The following is a 19487-nucleotide window of genomic DNA, read 5'->3' as shown; positions in this document are numbered from 1 at the left end:
CATCACTTGCTTCCCTCTCCATCTCTTGATTCTGTTTCCTCTGGCTTGCCTCCACCCTCAAACGGCCCTTCCCCTAGTGGCACCAGCCTGTGTCCCATAAGGCTCAAGTGTAGCAGAGAAGGAGCAAGTCTCTCCCTGAGTTTCTCTCTAATTGGACTGACCCAGCTCAGATACCTACTTTGGAATCAGTCCTTGGAACTGGGGGAATGTAGGGGGCTGTTGGGCAAACGTAAGGAGGCCTACCCAATGCACGGAGCTTTAGAGTTGGGGAAGGGTGGATCCCCAAAAGGAACTCAGGGTGCTGTCACCAAAAGAAGGTAGAAGAGAAAGTGGGCAGCTATCTTGCCTAGGACTCATTATGTTGCAACTAGCAGAAAACAGGCTTAACTGATAAAGAGGATTTATTGGCTCGGGAAACTAGAAGGTCCTGAGATAGAGAAAGTAGGCGTCAGGATTTGTTAGATTCAGGGGCTCCGTGATATATAAGGACTTGGTTGTCTTCTGCCTCTGCTTGGCCCTTGCAGAGGCAGCTTCGTCTTTGGGCTGGCTTTCCTCAGAGTGGCAAGACAGATGCAGCCACTGGCCTCGGCTGTGCCGCCACCTACCACATCAGCCAGAAGAGAGAATGATCGAGTTTTCAGAAAAAAGCAGAGGAAGTTGTTTCCCAGAAACCCCAGCACATCTCCCCTCACATCTGATCGCTCTGAAATGGATTCCATGGCCATTCCTGATTCACTGAGTCCCGGTGGCCAAGATAAATGTAGACCAGATTGGTTTAGGTCTGAGGGGCAGGTGAGGTGGGATTATCTGGACTGCATTCTCAGGGTTCGCACCCGCAGCTGAAGATGGGGCCAATCCTCTCCACTCGTCACAGCTGCTACCCAGCTCGGGGGCGGCCGCTGGACACTGAGTTAACAACCACAGTGGGGCCACGTCGTACTCATTTCTTTATCGCTAGTGTTTAGCACACAGTAGGTCCTCAGTCAGTAAATGTTTACTGAACAGATCCAAACTGGAACAGTGCACCTTGCTTAATTTGGGAAGAAATCAGGAGCTTTATGCATGAATAAAATGATGGCTGAATATAAATCTTATCTCAGCTTTAAATATGGATTTAAATGCAGAGTCTGGATAGAGGCGATAAGACTTGGCTCCTCTTTTCCTATCCTATCCCAGGCAGCATAAAATTTTCCCTTTCAGCTTTCGGTTGCTCATCAAATTCCATTACAGCGAAGAGTGTTGTAAACAATAGTTGGTGTCAGGAAACTATTTCTAACTCCTGATAAGTCCTTTGATGATCTCATGACATTAAAATGTGTTACTATGAATAATTCAGTAAAACAAAACCTTTTTTTTTTTCTTTTTATATTCCTTGCCCATCTAATGGTCATTTGTTATAGTTTTCTGTTTTTTTTTAATCAAATACCTGAGTGTCTTTTAAAAAGTGCAAGGGCTCTTGTCAGTGAGGGAAGAAACTCCATTTCCCGGCCCTGACCAATAAGGGGAGTTAGAAATACCATTAGCTTTCGTTTGAAAACAAATTCTAAGGAGTGGAAAAAATAGATTCTCTCAGGAAAGGTGTGGTAGAATTGTTTTAGCATGACTCTTTTTTATCAAGAACACTTTTAGAAATAACCATGTGACCCATGCTGGAAGTCTTGGTCAAGTCAATATTTTCTGTTGAGTGCATTTTTTTTTAACTTCTGAGAAGTGTTATTTTTCTCTAATGAAATTCTAATGCAGTGGGCAAAAAAAAATGAACGTCTGTTTGAAGTTTGCTGTGATAAGAATTTTGGCATCTGGTTATAGTCCAAGTGTGTGTGCATTTCCAGGATCATAATTATTGATCATTTGTCATGCCTGGGGCAGGGGTCTCGGGCATCTGGAAGTTTATTGTGGTGAATATCTATGTGGGGAAGGAGGCTCTGACATTCTAATGCATGCCGTGCCCACAGCCTTAACTGCAGCCCTGTCACTGCTTTGTCCATGTCCCCATCACCCTGGCCACAAGTGATTGACCAGGAGTAAGTATCAGGCCCTGTGGGCAGCCACTCTAGGAGGGCAGCGGGCTATGAAGTGATCTGGTGCAATTGCGCTGCTCAGCAGGGATGGCCTGACCTGCATAGTTTCTCACCAGCCCCATCAGCTTCTCCCATCTGGGGAGTAGAGATGTCAGATGACAGAGAGAATAGGCAGAATGCAGTGTGGGTAGAAGGGAAGAGACCCCAGAGAGGAGGAGAAAGCTTGAAAAGCCTTGAGTGAGCAGACTTTGAAGCAGAGAGAGGAGGAGAAAGACTCAGTTAGGAGAGAGCAGAAAAGGCAGCAGCAAGCTAAGAAAGAAGCCACAGCCCAAGAGCTGAGTCCCACGTAGAACTGCTGGTGATGACTGTGGCTAGCCTGTCCTGTGCCCTGAACAGCTGCAGACCCCGGCCTCCTTCTTCCTGACCCCTGGCTCTGCCCCCAGTCAGAGGAATTCCCTTTTTTCTTACATTCCTCCTACTTTTACAGTAACCCCCTGTGCTAGAATATATTATAGTTCAAAAATATCTGTGGCCTCTCCTAAGGAAGGCTAGACTGTGTGACTGCTTTGGTCAATGGAATGAACGGACATCACAGGTATCATTCCAAACACACGCTTTAAGAGTCAAAGCATGGGCCACCCTATTCTTTTCATTTGTGTGATTATTAGCAATATTTCAGGGAGAGGCTGCTCTGTCAGCCTGAGGCCCAGAGTAAAAACAGCATGGAGCAGGGAGCCACAGTGCATTGAGATGTTCACGTAACACGAGGGAGAGGTAAACCATTGATATAAGCTTCTCAGATTTGGGGGTTGTTTGTTGCAGCAAAATCTAGCCTAAAGTGACTTAAAAAAAAAAACCCAGTAACCAAGGTAACCTGAGCATATTTCCATTTCTTGCAAACCCAAAGAGTCCCAACCAACACAACGCCATAGCCTGCCACACTTAATGCGCTGACCTCACAGCCCGTGCTTTGACCTCGCTGGAGTGGAATCACGTCAGTCACCTGATGCAGGTTCAGTGACTCTCCCATGCTAGTCGTTTCCATTCCCGGTCTTCACACCTCAGTCTGTCTGCTGTACGTGTACCCAACATAAAAATTGGTACAAAATACTGTCTGGATTGAACCTCGATTTCTGCCTTTTCTTTCTTTGAGGTTTGGGTCTTTTATGATAATGTTCTCTTCCCCGACCCTCTACCCCTCAATTTTATGATAAAAATTTTCCCAACATCTAGAAGAATTGAAAGAATTTCAGCGTGAACACCCACACATTTATCACCTAGATTCTACAGTTACCATTTTGCATTATTCGCTTCATTGCGTATCTGCCCACCAGTCCATCAATCCTTCCCTTTATCTTTATCTTGTATTTTTGGATGCATTTCAAACTAAGTTGCAGACTCATGATGACGTGTTGATGTCTCACCCCTTGACACTTGGTCTTTTTCCTTTTAATTCTGGATTTTTTAAAAAAAATTTTTGCTTTTTAACCTCATTTGAGGTTGCCTTAACTGTCTCCTTTGCTCTCCCAAACTTGCACATTTTCACCCTTTAACAAAACAATCGTGACCTCAGTGTATTTGTCCACATTGCGTAAACCCTGGGTGCCCACCCTTTCTTAATCTCGAGCTGTAGTTTTTCTCTCCATTACTTCCTCTCTTATCTCTTCACTCACCACAACTTTCCATTTGCTTTCCCTTCTCTCTTTCGGCTCCCCAGCAGATAATTTTTAAACTAAACAACAGCTGAACAATGTCCTCACTGTTCTGCATGTCTGAGTATGCACGGCACGTCCACGCTTGCCCGGAACAGAAGGAAAACACCATTTCTTCCATTTTATTTCTTTGCATCAAAAGTGATTAAATCTGTCTGCATGACCTTCATACATTGAACCATTTGGCTATTTTAAAAGTCTATTTAATAGAGTAAGTCAAGCTGCATTCCCTTGTAGAAGGAATCTTTATCACCAAACAGTGCGGTAATGCCAAGGGAACAATGATTGTTTTGTAGGGCCAGAGAGAGACACTGCCATCCTACAATTGCTGGATTGTTTAAATTATTATACAGCTATTCATGCTAGATACATATTTGCATTGTTGTACAAGTATTTTCTTATTTTGGTTAAAGATGGCTTTTTGAAGGGAACCCTACCCTTGCAATGCAGGCTTAAAAGACCCCATTACATGGTCTAGTACATTTCATTACCCTGGCCAGCAGTGTTTCAATTTTTTAATAAAAGGCTATCAGCAAGGAGGTAAAAGACTGCAAACCATCTCCAGCAACTCAGGCACCACTATATTTTATTTACCAACAGCTATAATAAAGCTTTCAGTAAAAAATCTTAAGTAGCACTTTCCTTTTTGGTGAGAATCAATTTCATAACAATCTTTTCAACCTTATTTAAGGTTATAAAGCTGAGTTGGCTATTTCAAAATGAAGAAGACAAAAGAAAAAAGAAGGAAAAGTTTTCATAATAAAATATTATGGGAAGAAAGTGAAGAGACATTGTCCAGAATTGTATTAGCAATTCCTACTTTTAAATGTCAGAATTCTTGTACATGAGTTCTTTTCTCGCTTTGATGCTTGAGAGTTGAATGGTGAATTCATTCATTCCTTTACTCACCACTCATTAATCACCTACTCTGTGCAAGGCACTCAGTTAAGCACTGGGAATATAAAGAAAAAGGAGACCTATGCCCCGTCCTCAGTGAGTTTGTAGTTCAGTAGGGGAGAGAGACACAGGGGCTGGCAGTTATGTTACATTTACATGGGAGGTGCTATGACAGAGGGGCACACAGAGAACTGGGGTGGAGGGAGCCTACTGCTGAGAATACTCAGCAAGGCTTCCTGGAGGCATCTTGAGAGACACATGGGAGTTAGCCAATTGGCGAGGAAAGGAATAGTAGTTTAAACTCATTGCAAACTGGATTAATAAAAAAGGGGAATATATTGGCTCATGTCCCTGAAAGGTCAAGGGGATTTTGGCTTCAGGCATAGCTGGATCCAGGGTCTAGTACTATATCATTAGGAATCTGCCATTGGTGGTCTACCCAATAGCATTTCCCTTCTTCCGTGCTAATAGAACCCCAGATTTGTTTACTCTCATTGGAGTTGCTGTGTCCTTCAGGAGTGGCTGGGCTTAACTAATTATATTTGTAATGATCCCATTTCCAAACAAGGTAACATTCGGAAGTACTGGAGGTTAGGACTTCAATATGTGAGTTTGTGGGGGGACACAAAAGTACTGGAGGTTAGGACTTCAATATGTGAGTTTGTGGGGGGACACAAAATTCAACCCATAACACCCTGCCTTTCCCCCTTCCTGCTCTCGGATCTCCTGAGTACCTCCCATTGGCTGGACCCAACTGGAGAATAAGGGAGCCTGGTTGACGCGAACCATAATAAAATCAGCCTCCTAGGGCACAGAGCAAGATGGAGAAGAGTAGACCTGGAGGGGCAAAGAGAGAATTTCCAGTAGCCTTCGTTCTTGGGAAGGATCTCTTCACATGGCAACCAACACTTGGTTCTTAGCCCCTGCTGTCTCAAAGGGAGAAGCAGAGACTTTCCATCTCCCATTTTCCACAACAGTTCTCCAAAAGGAGTTGACTGGTTCTGTTTGGGTTACAGGAGACTTTAAATGGGACAAGGAGGCAGGATCCCTGGTGCTCTACCCCACTGCCCTTCTCAGCACACCTTCTCCCCCGTTACTCCAGGACGTTTTTCTCTTGTGGCTTCCTAGCTCTCTGTCTATCATGCATTCAATTGCATGTTGTTAAAACTCAGGAAGAGTGGTGATAATCCAAATGAAGTTGGTTTTTCCTTACATGTCAAGATGTCCCGAGTAGGTCAGGCCCAAGCTCGTGCAGTGGCTTAAGGAAGTCATCAGAGGCCCAGGCTCCTTCTAACCCACTGCTCCACCATCTTTAGTGTGTGGCTTGTGGCCTCTTGGCTGATAGGTGCTTCTCCACTTCCAGCCCCACATCTGTGTTCCAGACTGAAAGAAGTATAAGGAAACTTGAAGGAAGGAGGGCAGCAGAAATCAAGAAAGCAGAACTTTCTCAGAAATCCTTAGGACATATCCATTTCTATGTCATATGGCAGAACTGTGTCATATGGCTGTCCCATGCTGCATAGGAGGCTGGCACATGTAGTTTTTCCCCTGGGCTGATTGTCAATCAGGTTTCTGTTAATCAGGATGAAGAGGGCCGGCCCCGTGGCTTAGCGGTTAAGTGCACACGCTCCACTGCTGGCAGCCCGGGTTCGGATCCCGGGCGCGCACCGCTTCTCCAGCCGTGCTGGGGCCGCGTCCCACATACAGCAACTGGAAGGATGTGCAGCTATGACATACAACCATCTACTGGGGCTTTGGGGGGAAAAAATAAATAAATAAAATCTTTAAAAAAAAAAAAAAATCAGGGGGCCGGCCCGGTGGCGCAAGCGGTTGGGTGCGCGCGCTCCGCTGCGGCGGCCCGGGGTTCGCTGGTTCGGATCCCGGGCGCGCACCGAAGTACTGCTTGGTAAGCCATGCTGTGGCGGCGTCCCATATAAAGTGGAGGAAGATAGGCACCGATGTTAGCCCAGGGCCGTCTTCCTCAGCAAAAAAAGAGGAGGATTGGCGGATGTTAGCTCAGGGCTGATCTCCTCACAAAAAAAAAAAAAAAAAAAAAAAAAATCAGGATGAAGTGGTGAGTAACTGTTGGGTGGACACCTGGCAGGGTCAACCACACTGGCTAATGGCACCTGCATGCTTGGCTTCCACATTTGAAGGTGGCACCCAGACCTGAAGTACTACTATTCTGAGGATTTGAGTGGACTGGGGAAAAGCAATAAATACAATTACTCAGCATCAAAGTCTAGATTTAAATAAAATCCTTCTGAGACAATTCCAAAAGCATGTAATAAGCCCCCTACTATCTGCAGTCTTTAATTAGTCCCTACCGTCGGCAAATATGCTTATCTAAAGATTGCTGGAGAAATCTCTTCAGAATCCTTTACATTGCCTGTGTTACTGTTTGTTGATGTGCTTATAAACCTCATAAAGGGCTCATGCATATTTCGTCTAGCACAAGCAATCAATTAACCTCTCTTCCTTTGTCCTACTCAAATATGTGGGCAAAGAATATAATTCAATTCTCTCTTCTCTGTTTAGAGGAAAAGAACCAAGTTCATTGCCTGTGATTTTCTGATCGAGTGGTTATACAAGTAAGTTTTTCATGTCTTTGAATATTCAATGACCCTAAGGATTCAGTAGTGTTGATTTGCAAGCAGAATAGCAACAATTGACTTGAATTCTTGCTTATTGTCTTCTTGTCAATCAAACATATGGCATCGTGACCAGTCATAATCCAAAGAGGATAGGCGAGCTGTTCACAGAATTCTTCTCCATTCCATTTGTGGAGCAGTGGCTGAAGGATCAGTAAGTAACAAGGCTTGCAATAACTTATTCCTAATTTTCTGATTGTGTAATAGTTTTCTCCAATCTAAGAGAACTAACTCATATAATCCGCCCAGGACCCCAGGTCAGTTATATTTGTGGCTCTTGTCTCTGGTTGTTTTCAGTCTAGGCTAAGGGCATCCTATCTATGCGGTGATTATTCAAGAAGCATTTCAGAAATAAAACACAAAACTTTAAAAAATTCTTATCCTAAGTAATTCGTCTCTCCATTCTCTCTCCCTTGCCCTCTCTTTCTCTCTCTCTCTCCCCCTGAAGGTCATTATGTCTCAGGAAATATGACTAAAATTTTCTAAATATTCATTTTTAGTTATATGCATTAATTCTACATTTAAAATATTAGAACACGACAAAGTTAAAACTCTCTTTGACCATAATTTTAATCTGAGTCTTCTTACCTCACAGAAGTAATCAGTTTGGTCTCTAGTGCATCCTTCCAGAGCTCTTAAAATTAGTTATTAATTATATAAAATTAGATTATATGATACAAAATTAGTATAATTATTTTATGTAAGCTACTTTTCATCCATAATATAGCAATGATATATCATTGTTCTCAGCATTTAACACTAATGAACTAACTTGATCCTGATAACAATGCTGTTATCAGCCCTATTTTGCAGATGAGGGAATTTATGCGTTATTCTGTGCAAGTTGCTTTTTTTTGACTCAAATACATACTTTTGAGACCTAGCCATGTTGATTCAATCACATCTAATTCCTGCCAATGATGGCATTATAGTATATTTTATTTCTAGATTTGCATAATTTAATTCTTCATACAATAAATAAAAATTTTTATTTATTGTATGAAGTACACATAGTACTACTATGTGCCAACCATCATTCTAGGTGCTGGAGGTAAAGCAGTGAACAAAGTAGCCAAAAATCACTGCTTTGATGTAGCTTATATTCTAGTGGGAAGTGACAGACAATAAACAAACGAGTAAGTACTACAGGCAAAAATAAAGCAGAGAGGGAGGAATACAGAGTATTGATGGGGCTTAATTTTATATAGGATGGTCAGAAAAGATCTGGCTTGGAGGATGACATTTAAGCAGTGGTCCACTATTTTAAGACATAAGTGGAAGAAAGATAGCTCAATTTAGAGAAAATAATATATATTTAACCTTTTGCTTTGTAAATGTTTTCACACTAGCCCTTTGCAAGAGTAATGTCAGGAAACTGAGGCACTGGGAAATTAAGTGAGGTTTATAAAACCCCATATTAAACAGAGTGGAAGACATTAAATTAGACCCTTAGCCCTCAAATGTCACATTTGTTGCTTAAATCTGCCCTTCTTGAAAATGCCAAGTTGAATAGACTCTTGGCTGACTTTCTCAATTTTGAGAATTAAAAACACCCCAGATATTTTTTAAAAATTTGAAATTACATACTGAAAGGAGAATGATATTGGAAAACCTTGTTTCTTACTTAGCTTCTAAACCTGTGCCTAGTTTTGTCCACTATGACAGTGGAAAGCCCATAATTTATTGACTATAAATGAAAGATTTGCATATGTTTTTCTAAGACGTGATTTTTTCAGTATCATTCTCCAAGTTATTGCTTTGCCTTGAAAATGAAACATTTTCCCACTTACAGTAACCAGTGAAAAAGAATCTTAAATATATGAGAACTTCTCTAGATAAGAGTCCTCTCAAATCCTTAGTCATTTATTGTACAAGTATCTTAATTTAAAATGGTTGCTAACTTCCTCTGGCAGCTCATGTAAATATACCACAAAGTAGCAATAGCAGTCATTTCAACTGGACGCCAGAAGAACAGAAACACAAGAGCTCTGGCCTTGACTAGCATTCGTATTCTCTATTTCCATGACTTTTCAAAGAGATGCCCAGAAGCATGATAAAACTTAAAATGATATTAATCTAATTTGATGCAATAAATATTCATTGAACACCTACCAAGTGCCATGCACAGAGCTTGATGCTGGGGAGAAAATAGAGATGAATACAACATGGCTCCAGCCCTTGGGGTGAGACAGATGCGCTTACAACTAGCTGAAGTTTCTCTAGTGAGTGTTGTAATACAGACGTTAGCAAAGCACTAAAGGGAAATGGGGAAGCACAAGGCCGTCCACGGGCCCCCCTGGTGGGCCTGGAGCCAGCCCATTGGAGGCAGTGGCCAAGCTGGTCTGTGCCCAGATTTGGTCTTGAGAGGCAAGTACCCAGGTGCTATATCCTTCTCAGGGGTACTTTTGAACAGGAAGAGTCAGAGAGGCAACCAACCTGAATGTTAGGAACCGAGGGCAGGAGCTGGGAAACATATCTAATCCAAGCTTTCCCCACCTTGGCACTGTTGACATTTAGCACCAGATAAATCTCTGTTGTGGGGCTGGCCTGTGCATTGTAGGATGTTTCGTAGCATCTCCAGCCTCCACCCCCTACATGCCATAGCATCCCCTACAGTCATCACCGTCAAGAGTGTCTCCAGACACTGGCAAATGTCGGGGGAGTTGAGGGGTGGAGAGGGAAGGACAGCAAAATCTCCCTTGCTTGAGAACCTCTGATCTAATCCCGTGGTTTTCTACCCTGGCTGTGCTTTAAAATCATCTGGGGAGCTTTCGTTGCCTGGCTTCACCTAAGACCTATTAAATCAGATCTATTAATTCAGGGTAGAGCCCAGGCATTGTTCTTTGTTTTTTTAACAGCTTCCTAGGTGGTTCTAATGTACAGCCAGAGTTGAGACTTCATCCACAGGACAGATGAAGTGCTGTACTGAGGAGGTAACAAATTATATCACTGAGCCATTACTCTGCTAAGTGCTTTTACACATATTATCTCATTTAATCTTTGCAGCAACACTGGGATGTAGGTACTAAAGCTGAGAGCCTAGAGCTGGGAAGTTGAAAATGAAGTGAGGTGGGTCTTAAGCAAATATGGTGATTGTTAGGGGCAGGAGCACGATGGATGGGCAATTTGATTAGAGCTTAAAGGTACAGATTGGAGGAAGATGAATTTTGAGGGAGAGACTCTGTCAAGGTTTTCTAAAGGAAGAAAAATGTAGACTAGTACTTCAGGCAGTGTTGGGTTGGGGTTAAGAGTATGAGCTTTGGGGACAGACAAAGCAGTGTTCAAGTCTCTACCACTTATTAGTCGCATGACCCTGGGTAAGGGTTTTAGTTATCTATTACTGTGTAACAAATTACCCTAAAACTTAGTGGCTTAAAACAACAAATATTTATTTATTGGATTCTGTGGATTGGGAATTCAGGTGCAGCTTAGCTGGGTAGTTCTGGTTCAGGGTCTCTCATAGGTTGTAGTCAAGACGTTGCAGGGGCTGCAGTCATGTGAAGGCTTGACTGAGCCTAGAGGAGCCACTTTCAAGATGGCTCACACACATGGTGGTGGCTGTTGGCTGAAGGCCTTAGTTTTTCTCCATGTGGGCCTTTCCATGGGCTGCTTGAGTGTCTTCATGACATGGTAACTGTCCTCCTTGAGAATGAGAGACTCGAGCAAAAGAGGAAGCCGCAGTGCCTTTTATGACCCAGTCTTGGAAGCCAAACACCTCCACTTCCACCACATTCTATTAGTTGGCAGCAAGTCCCTAAGGACAGCGCTGTACCACATTCAAAGGGAGAGGAATTAGGCTCCACCTTTTGAAGGGAAGAGTGTCAAAGCATGTGTGGACATATTTTAAAAGCACCCCAACAGGTCACTCTCTAAGCCTCCATTTCCTCATTAGTAAAATGTGATGATTATGAGGATGCAGTGAAATGATGCGCTAACAAATGGGATCATGAACAGACCAGCCCATAGCAACATGTGGCTTACTAGTGGTTACTGTTGCCATTGACGGACATTGTGGACTTAGGAAGAGAGATACAGCAGAAAAGGGTATTCCAGGTCAAAGACACAAAGGTGGGACAAGGCAGGACTTGGTCCAGGCACAGGAAACCAGCTAGCTGGCTCACAGAGCATGCCAGCGTATAGGGATGGGATGGGACATAAGGCTGGAAGGGAGTTAGGGGTGGATTTTGGTGTTCAGTAAAAGCATGAAGTTTGGGCATTGTTCTGTAAGCAAGAGAGAGCCTTAAAAGGTTTTGGAGCAGAGGCGTAATGTGATCAGACCATTTTGGCAAGAGAGCTCCCGAGAGTGCAGGGGTTATATGAGACTGAGGAGAGTCTAGAGTTGGGTGCTGTTTCCGAGGCCATGGTTACAGCCCTGGGTCTTGAGCCAGCACAACGGGAGTGGAAAAGGAGGGACATGGAATGGGTAGAGTGGGTGGATGACACGGGATGAGTGTAGGGGTGGAAAAGGGGTGTGCCTGAAAAGGTGAGATTTGCTGGGTAAATGGGAGGCACGTAATAGAAGCAAAGAGACCTAGCCAGAAAACAGGTTCAAGGGTAAAGATGATGATTCCTATCTGGGGCACATCGAGATTGAGGTGCCTCTAGGATATTCAAATTGGAAACAGTGGCCTGAAGCTCAGAAGTGGGGTCTGGAGAGAACTGTTGATTTTTGAATCAGATCCCCATGTCAAATGTACGGATTGAGCCGAGGTGGACAAGGGCTGAACTTGGGTGTACCCGAGTTGGTTCCAGAGGTTCGGTGAAGGATGCACTTACGCTGAGACATGTGCTTGGCAGTGGTGACCCTGGCTTGTCCTGCAGCTGTGTTTGCAAAGCAAGCCATTGTTTCCACGTAGATTCTATGTTGCTTTGAAATGACCAGTAGGGAGGGAGTAGAGGTGTATTAGTTTTCTACTGCTGCTGTAACAATTTACCACAAACTTGGTGGCTTCAAACAATACAAAGTTATCTTAACATTTCTGGAGGTCAGAAGCCTGACACAGATCTCACTGGTCTCAAAGTCAAGATGTTGGCAGGGCTGCATTCTTTTCTGGAGGCTCTAGGGGAGAATCTGTTTCCTTGCTTTTCCCAGCTTCTAGACGCTGCCCATATTCCTTGGCTGTTAGCCTCTTCCTCCATCTTCAAAGCGAGCAATGTTGCATATCTCTGACCCTACTTTATTAGTTACATTTCTCTGACTCTCTTTTGCCTCCCTCTTCCACTATTAAGGACTCATATGATTACATTGGCTCCTCCAGATAATTCAGAATAATCTCCCCACCTCAGAGTCCTTAATTTAATCACATCTGCCAAGTCTCTTTTGCCATTGTAAGGTAACATATTCACAGGTTCTGGGAATTACGATGTGGACATCTTTGGGCTCCATTATTCTGCCCACCACAAAGAGTAATGGAGAATGTGGGGAAATTGAAAGTCCCTCACCGTCACTTCTAGGGATCACCTGCATTTTATTGGGGATCAATAACGTTTTAAAATTATTATGGGTTTTATAAAAACGACACATGCTCAGTGAAAAAGTGAAAGCAAACAGAAAAGTAAAATTAAAAGGGTGCATATCACCTGAGAGCCTACCTCCCAGATATAACCATTGTTGACATTTTAGGGAACTTCTTTTAAGAATTCTTCTCTATGCATATATACACATACATAGATAAAAGAAGATGTATATTTATTCCTCTGAGACCAGAGCTAAAAGTGAGAGCAAATTTGAGGTGGCAGGGGAGAAGTTGAGAAAGTTCACGTAGGTGTGAAGGCATCTGCTGAGCGGGAGGCCCCAGCAGGTTCTGGAGGCTTGTGGGGGAGGGGAGGGGGGCCACAACAGCTGCTGTGGTGAAACCGAGAGGGAATCAGCCAGGGATAAATAGCGACAGCCCAGCTGATGGCCTGAATGGGTGGTGCATGTCAACAGCCTGCTTATGTGATCATCTCCAGCAACCCTCGGCAGCCCTGGGAAGAGGGCGGAGAAAACAGATGGTGGGTAAAATCGGGGTTGAAGACTTGCGAAGCTAATGTAGTGACAGGTCTAGACTGGGCCCAGGGGAGCTTAAGGGAAAGATCTGAAGGGAAAGCATTATTAACTTTTCTAAGAATGATATCTTATGTTTTTCTCATAAACTGCCATATTTTCTGAATTATGTTAATGATTTAACAACCAATTGTCAGGAAGAGAAAGAAACACTACATTATATGTTCACGTTGGAAGTAAGAAACATACCAAACTCAGAAACGCTACCGTGGGGGTGGTGGAGTCCGTCTTAGAAGCAAGAAAATTAAAAAAAAATTTTCTTTTTGGTGAGGAAGATTGGCCCTGAGCTAACATCTGTGCCAGTCCTCCTCTATTTTTTGTATGTGGGACACTGACACAGCATGGCTTGATGAGGGGTGTGTAGGTCCACGCCCGGGATCCGAACCTGCAAACCCCGGGCCGCTGCAGCAGACTGCCTGAACTGAACCACTGTGCCACTGGGCCAGCCCCAGAAAATTTTAAAATTTTAAGAATTTCAATGTCTGGATTTTATTTGGATCCTGATTCAAAGAAACAAACTAAAAAGAAAAATTAGGAGACAATTGGAAATTTGAACCCTTAGTAGATAGTTGATGATATAAAGAATTATTGTTATTTTATTTAAGCTATGATAATTTCATAGTCATGATTAAAACGTTATTACTTTTTAGAGAAATGTTGAAATATTTATGAATGAAATATAAAATGATGTCTACAGACAGGGTTGGGGGGAAGTTACATTGAGTGACTGACATGGAGAACAGTATAATTGAAACTGGCTGATAGTTACATGGGTTCATTTTTTTTTCTGTCTACTCTTTTATATCTTTGGAAATTTCCATAATAAAAAATTAAAAGGAAAATAAACAATGAGATTTTCCAAAGCTCCTTGTGAGCGCCTGATTGAATGGTGGATGTGCCGTGGGCAAGGAGGTATCCATTGACTGGCAGTGAACTGGGAGGGCTGAGGGCTGTTCTCCATTGGAGATGGCTGGAGTGACAGACAGTGAGGGAGACTGAGTTTTCACGTGATCACGCTGGGAAGCTCAAATGGCGTGGCCCCGGGGCAAGGAGAGAATGGCAGGTGCAGGCCAAGTGTGAAGCCTCGTGGTGCTTGGGCAGGCCGTGGTTACCCCTCCCAAGACCTGGCTCTGAATGTGCACAACTCCCCAACTAGTTCCCTTCCATCAGCCGCATCCTCCCTCCAGGCATCCCTCCAAGGCCAAACCCAGTTCTCCCCAGCAACAATGAGAAAGAGGATTCACACAATCAAAGCTCTGGGCTTGCCCTAAGAACATGGCTTCAGTAATCGCAGAGTTCCTGGGGAATAAGGAAGTGGCTTTCCAGGTCAGGTCAGCAACCTTTTTCTGTAGAGGATAGTAAACCTTTTAGGCCTTGCAGGCCACATGTTGTCTCTGTTGCAACTACTCAGCCCCACCACTGCAGCATGAAAGCACACATAGACAATATGTGAGCAAATGGGCATGGCTGTGTTCCAGTACAGCTTTATTTTCAAAAATAGGTGGTGGGCCAGATTTGGCCCATGGGCTATAGTTTGCTGAACCCTGTTCTAGGTGGACACCAATAACCTTCCCAAACCATAGTCTCACGTAAGGGCAAATAATACATAAAGAAATGAGTAGGTGGGAAAGATGGAAGGATAGAAAGTTATGGTCAGATCAAGAATTTGGAAAGTCGAGATTTGACAGTCTTCAGTGATGACCCATTCTAAGATGTGACCGTTCTATTGAGTGACTGACGTGAGGGAAGATGGGGGTCATGGAATCCTGTGGACTGGAGGCCGTGGTGTTGGAAGTGACATCAGTATAATTGATGAAGTGTCTGAGAAGGTTGTTGGGGGATGGGTTGAAGATGACCGCAAGTCAAATCCTGGAGCTGTCAAGAGTGGTGTAAGAATGTCCTGGAAGTCAAAGAAGTGGCAGCAGTATAGTGCAGGATTTAGGAACTTGGGCTCTGGAGTCACAGCTCTGCATTCCAAACCAAGATCCATTTCCAGCTGTGAGACTCTGGGCAAAGATAACTTCACCTCTCTGAGCCTCAGTTTTTCCATCTGTAAAATGGTCTTTAATGTAAACAAAGCTATTTTCTTCCCTAAGAGGAATTCTGGTACCAGCTATTAAGGGAATACATTTTTTTTTCCACTACTGATACATATACCAATCAGGTGTGTTCCAGCTATTTAGAAAAAGTTATTTATTTGTTCATTTATTCAGCTGACCTTTATTGAATGCTTAAATGTGCTCTAAAATTATGGAGCAAATTCATAAGCTGGCTGGCTCCCACTTATTGAACGCTTACTATGTGCCATGGAACTATGACACAGATAAACATGGTCCCTGTCTACATGGACAGACAGATTTTGTGTATAGCTAGATTGCAATATATGTACTTACTTTATGCTAATTCAACAACGTGCTCTCCAGGGAAAGAGAGAGAAAGAAATAAGATTTTTAAAAATGCAAGCAATCCCCCTTGCCATTCCACTCTGGAGGTGAAGCATAGAATAGGACATGTGATCCAGCTCTTTCTTTAGTTGTTCTGTTTCATGTGCCCCTGCGAACATGAACAGATCATAAGGCAACAGCTTCCTTCTGTCTGTCTGTCCGTCTCTGTCTGTCTGTCTACCTATCTACCTACCAAGCATTTATATAGTATTTACTTGGGTACTATTTTGAACAATTCATAAATATTACTTAATTTAACTAACACAACAACTCTACAAAGTAGGAAATATGATTTTCCCCATTGTATCAATCAGGCCAGGCTAGGCTAGGTTGCAGTTATAAACAAAACCAAATACCAGTGGCTTACCCCGATAGCAGCTTATTTCTGCTCATACAATGACTGATGCAGGTCGGACAGCCCTCTTATAGATTATAGCTGTTTGGAGCATGTGATCTTTGAGGTCACTGATGCAAAGGAAGAAAAGAATGAAGGAGGCACTCTAGTTCATAACCTTCCCAGTCTGGAAGGTTCTTAACCTTCTCACCTCTCCTCACGGAGCATGGCCCCAAACCAACTGCAAGGGAGGCTGAGCTATGTAAGGGAACACTGGATAGTCCATGAGTACTAGCTGTCCTGGCGAGTATATTTCAGAGAAAGAACTGAGACACCGAGATATTAAGTTATTTGCCCAAGGTCACAAGCTAGTAAATCGCAGCGGCAGGGTCTGAACCCAGGCAGTCTGGCTCAGAGTCCGTGCTGCTAAGAGCATGGTTAATTACTCTGCTCTGCTGCCTCCTACATCACCTGGTACTTAGAGGGTACTAAGTACTAAGACCGGGGGAAAAGTGGCTGTGCGAGACTGGTTGAACGATGCCGTGTCTTTACATGGAATCTAAAGTATGTTAAGGGGAAATTTCGATTAAACGTGCTTTTCATCTTACGTCCTGATTTTAGAGAATAGCTCCTGTAAGATGCGACTCCTTTGTATATTGTGTGTATTAGCATTTATTGCCTCAAATAATCCTATCTGCCAGCCTGGGAGCCATCTAAAATGGGAGTTTGGGTCTTATTTTAATGTTCTTGGTAAGACAAATGCTACCAAGCCCAGCTGTCTGCGATCCTTGATGTCATTATATTGTCAGATCACAGCTGGCGGTTGCGACCATTTGTCACGGGTGGCTGCCGATTGCTTATCACATAAATGATGGGCCTTCTCCCACAGGTTCCCTGTAATTTAACTTACTCTTCACTCTGTCCACCCCTTCTCAGTTACCCATTTCTATTCCATGATTTTTTTTTAATAACTGCATTTTATGTAGCCATTTTATATAGATATTGACAACCCTTAAAAAATTCTCTTAGGTTTATAAAGATAACTAAGATTTATCATATATAAAATATACATATTAAATAAACTATACAGTGAAAAGGAAATGTTTAAAATCAAGGATCATCATAAAATTAAATAACTCTGGACCTAAAAAGTCTTTCAAAAGGATGTTTCACTCCAAGTGGCAGGAACATGGCTTTTATTTTCTCCTGTATATTATTTTGTAGCTTTCATATTATCTACAGAGTTACTTTAAGAGTTAAAAACAGGGGCTGGCCCTATGGTGTAGTGGTTAAGTTCAGTGTGCTCCACTTCGGCAGCTCAGGTTCGCAGGTTCGGGTCCCAGGCGTGGACCTCCACCACTCGTCAGCTGTGCTGTGGCGGTGACTCACATACAAAATAGAGGAAGATGGGCACAGATATTAGCTCAGGGCGAATCTTCCTCAGCAAAAAAAAAAAAAAAAGAATTAAAAACAATTGCAAAACTAAAGAGTATTTATTCTATTTCTTTTTATTCCATTGTCTTGCTTTCTGTGGTAGACATTTATGTTTTTTCCAGCCCTGCACTGATTCCCCCCTCTTTTGGTTACAGAAGTCCCTGTGTTCCTGGAAGGGTCACCCCTCTCCCCTTGTCAGTCCAGGTAGACAGTGAGCTGCTTCCACCTCTGGCTCCGGGCTGGGTGACCCGGGCCAGGCCAGTCCGAGAAGTGAGTGCCCCTGACCACCATGGTTGCTCCCAGATTGGTAAATCAGAGATAATCCCAAGATTTTTCGGGAAGCAACCAGGAAAGATCCTCTCTCTTTTCCTCGAGACTTGGAGCTTTGAGGTTATAAGCCTTGAGCTGCTTGAGTGCCTGAGATAACAGCAGAACTGGGAGCTGGCCCGAGTCTGAGCCCCTGTGGCATTGTTTTCAGCCTCTCTAGCTGGCCATACCTAAAGCCAACTCTGCCCCTATTAGTTTAGTGAGCCAATAAATACCTTTTTAAAAAATTTTTTTCTTAACCCAGTTTGAGTTAGGTTTCTGATACTTGCACGTGAGAGAGTCGTGGCTGGTGTGTGCTCGTACGTGATGCTGCCCCAACTACCCTCCAGTATTCTGAATCTGTCAGCTTTCTCTAGGTTCTGCTGCGGTAACAAACAGCCCTCAAATCTCAGTGCCTATAACCACAGAGGTTTATTCCCCACCCCGTTACATGTTGGCTGCGTGTCACCTTTGGCTCTGCTCCACGTTGCTTTCCATTCTGGGACCCAGGATGAAGGAGCAGCCCCCTCCCTCAGGCTCACAGCAGAAGGAGAAGAGCAATGGCCGACCCATGCCATGGCAAACGTTACTCCTGCTCACATTTCATTGGCCAGTACAAGTCCCCTGGCCGAGCTCGGTATCAGTGCTGTAGGGAAGCTGACAGCACCCACAGGGAGAGACCGCAAGGTATAGGGCAAAGAGTAGGGACACCCAATTCTCTTCCAGCGAAAGGAGCAATAAACCGGGAACAGTAATACAATCTACTGCACACTCTCATCAGCACTTGACGAGGGTGTCTTCCTCCCCACCTTTCAACAGCGGGGGATTACATCCTATCTCCTGTTGCCTTTACTCCTGTTTATGAATCCAGCAGCATCCTCTTTTGTGGGATAGGGTCCTGACTCAACCAGCCAATCAGAAGCAATGAAATTATTTGCTATCATATTAAGAACAGGAAAAGTTCCGCTTTTTATTTTGACCGAAAAGAGTTGGTCAGATTCATTTGCAAAAATAAATCACTAAATAAGCACAAGGAACAAAAGTGCATTGCTGCCTCTCTGGTCCCCTGTCCCAGAGGAGAAGGCTGATGAAAGACATCATTACAGTTGAGACCTTCAATGAAACAAAGGTTGTATTTTAGAAGAGAAAAGAAAAGGTTGCTTTGGGTGAAATGTCTTTTCAGCTAAGTTCTACCCTTAGACAAAAAAAAGAGAAGAAAAAAAATCCATGATACTTTCATGTTGGTGAAAGGTATCTAATGACCAAAAACTGAGGTGAAAACAAAAGTGTCACCGTGCATTTGAGGACAAGCACCGGCCGTATGATGGTCCCTTTGCGCTGAGGTTAACAGAGGGACCGAAAATGCTCATGCCTTCAAAATTCACGGGAAACGGCATGCATTTTGCACTAAAGATCATAATTAAATGGTAGCACGGCAGAACATTTGCTGTCATGCCCTGTTGAAAGGAAAACATCCTTTTAATTTATTTTGTCTTACAGAAGGGGAGATTTCTGTCTCAGTAATTTCAGAGGCCAGAGAGTCTCATGAGGATAATAAATCGTCTTTGCTCCTTATGTGAGCATTCGTCTTCAAACAGGAAGGACGGAGAGCTGTTTCCTGAATTCGGGACATGCCGGGATG

The 19487-nt window shown here is 43.4% G+C and overlaps 1 protein-coding gene across 1 annotated transcript in view; it reads left to right on the top strand.

Moving 5' to 3' along the window:
- The window catches only part of IQCK (IQ motif containing K), a 118685-nt gene that overhangs the window by 30655 nt on the left and 68543 nt on the right, over nt 1–19487 (top strand). The window contains exons 5-6 of the mRNA XM_058569938.1: nt 7169–7221; nt 7358–7435. Of these exons, the coding sequence (XP_058425921.1) occupies nt 7169–7221; nt 7358–7435 (131 nt within the window). The remainder of the gene's footprint in view (nt 1–7168; nt 7222–7357; nt 7436–19487) is intronic.

The sequence above is a fragment of the Diceros bicornis genome, chromosome 26 (assembly GCF_020826845.1).
Source record: "Diceros bicornis minor isolate mBicDic1 chromosome 26, mDicBic1.mat.cur, whole genome shotgun sequence".
Classification (NCBI taxonomy): Eukaryota; Metazoa; Chordata; class Mammalia; order Perissodactyla; family Rhinocerotidae; genus Diceros; species Diceros bicornis.
Note: the sequence above shows the minus strand (reverse complement) of the source record. Positions and strands in the feature narration are given on the sequence as shown.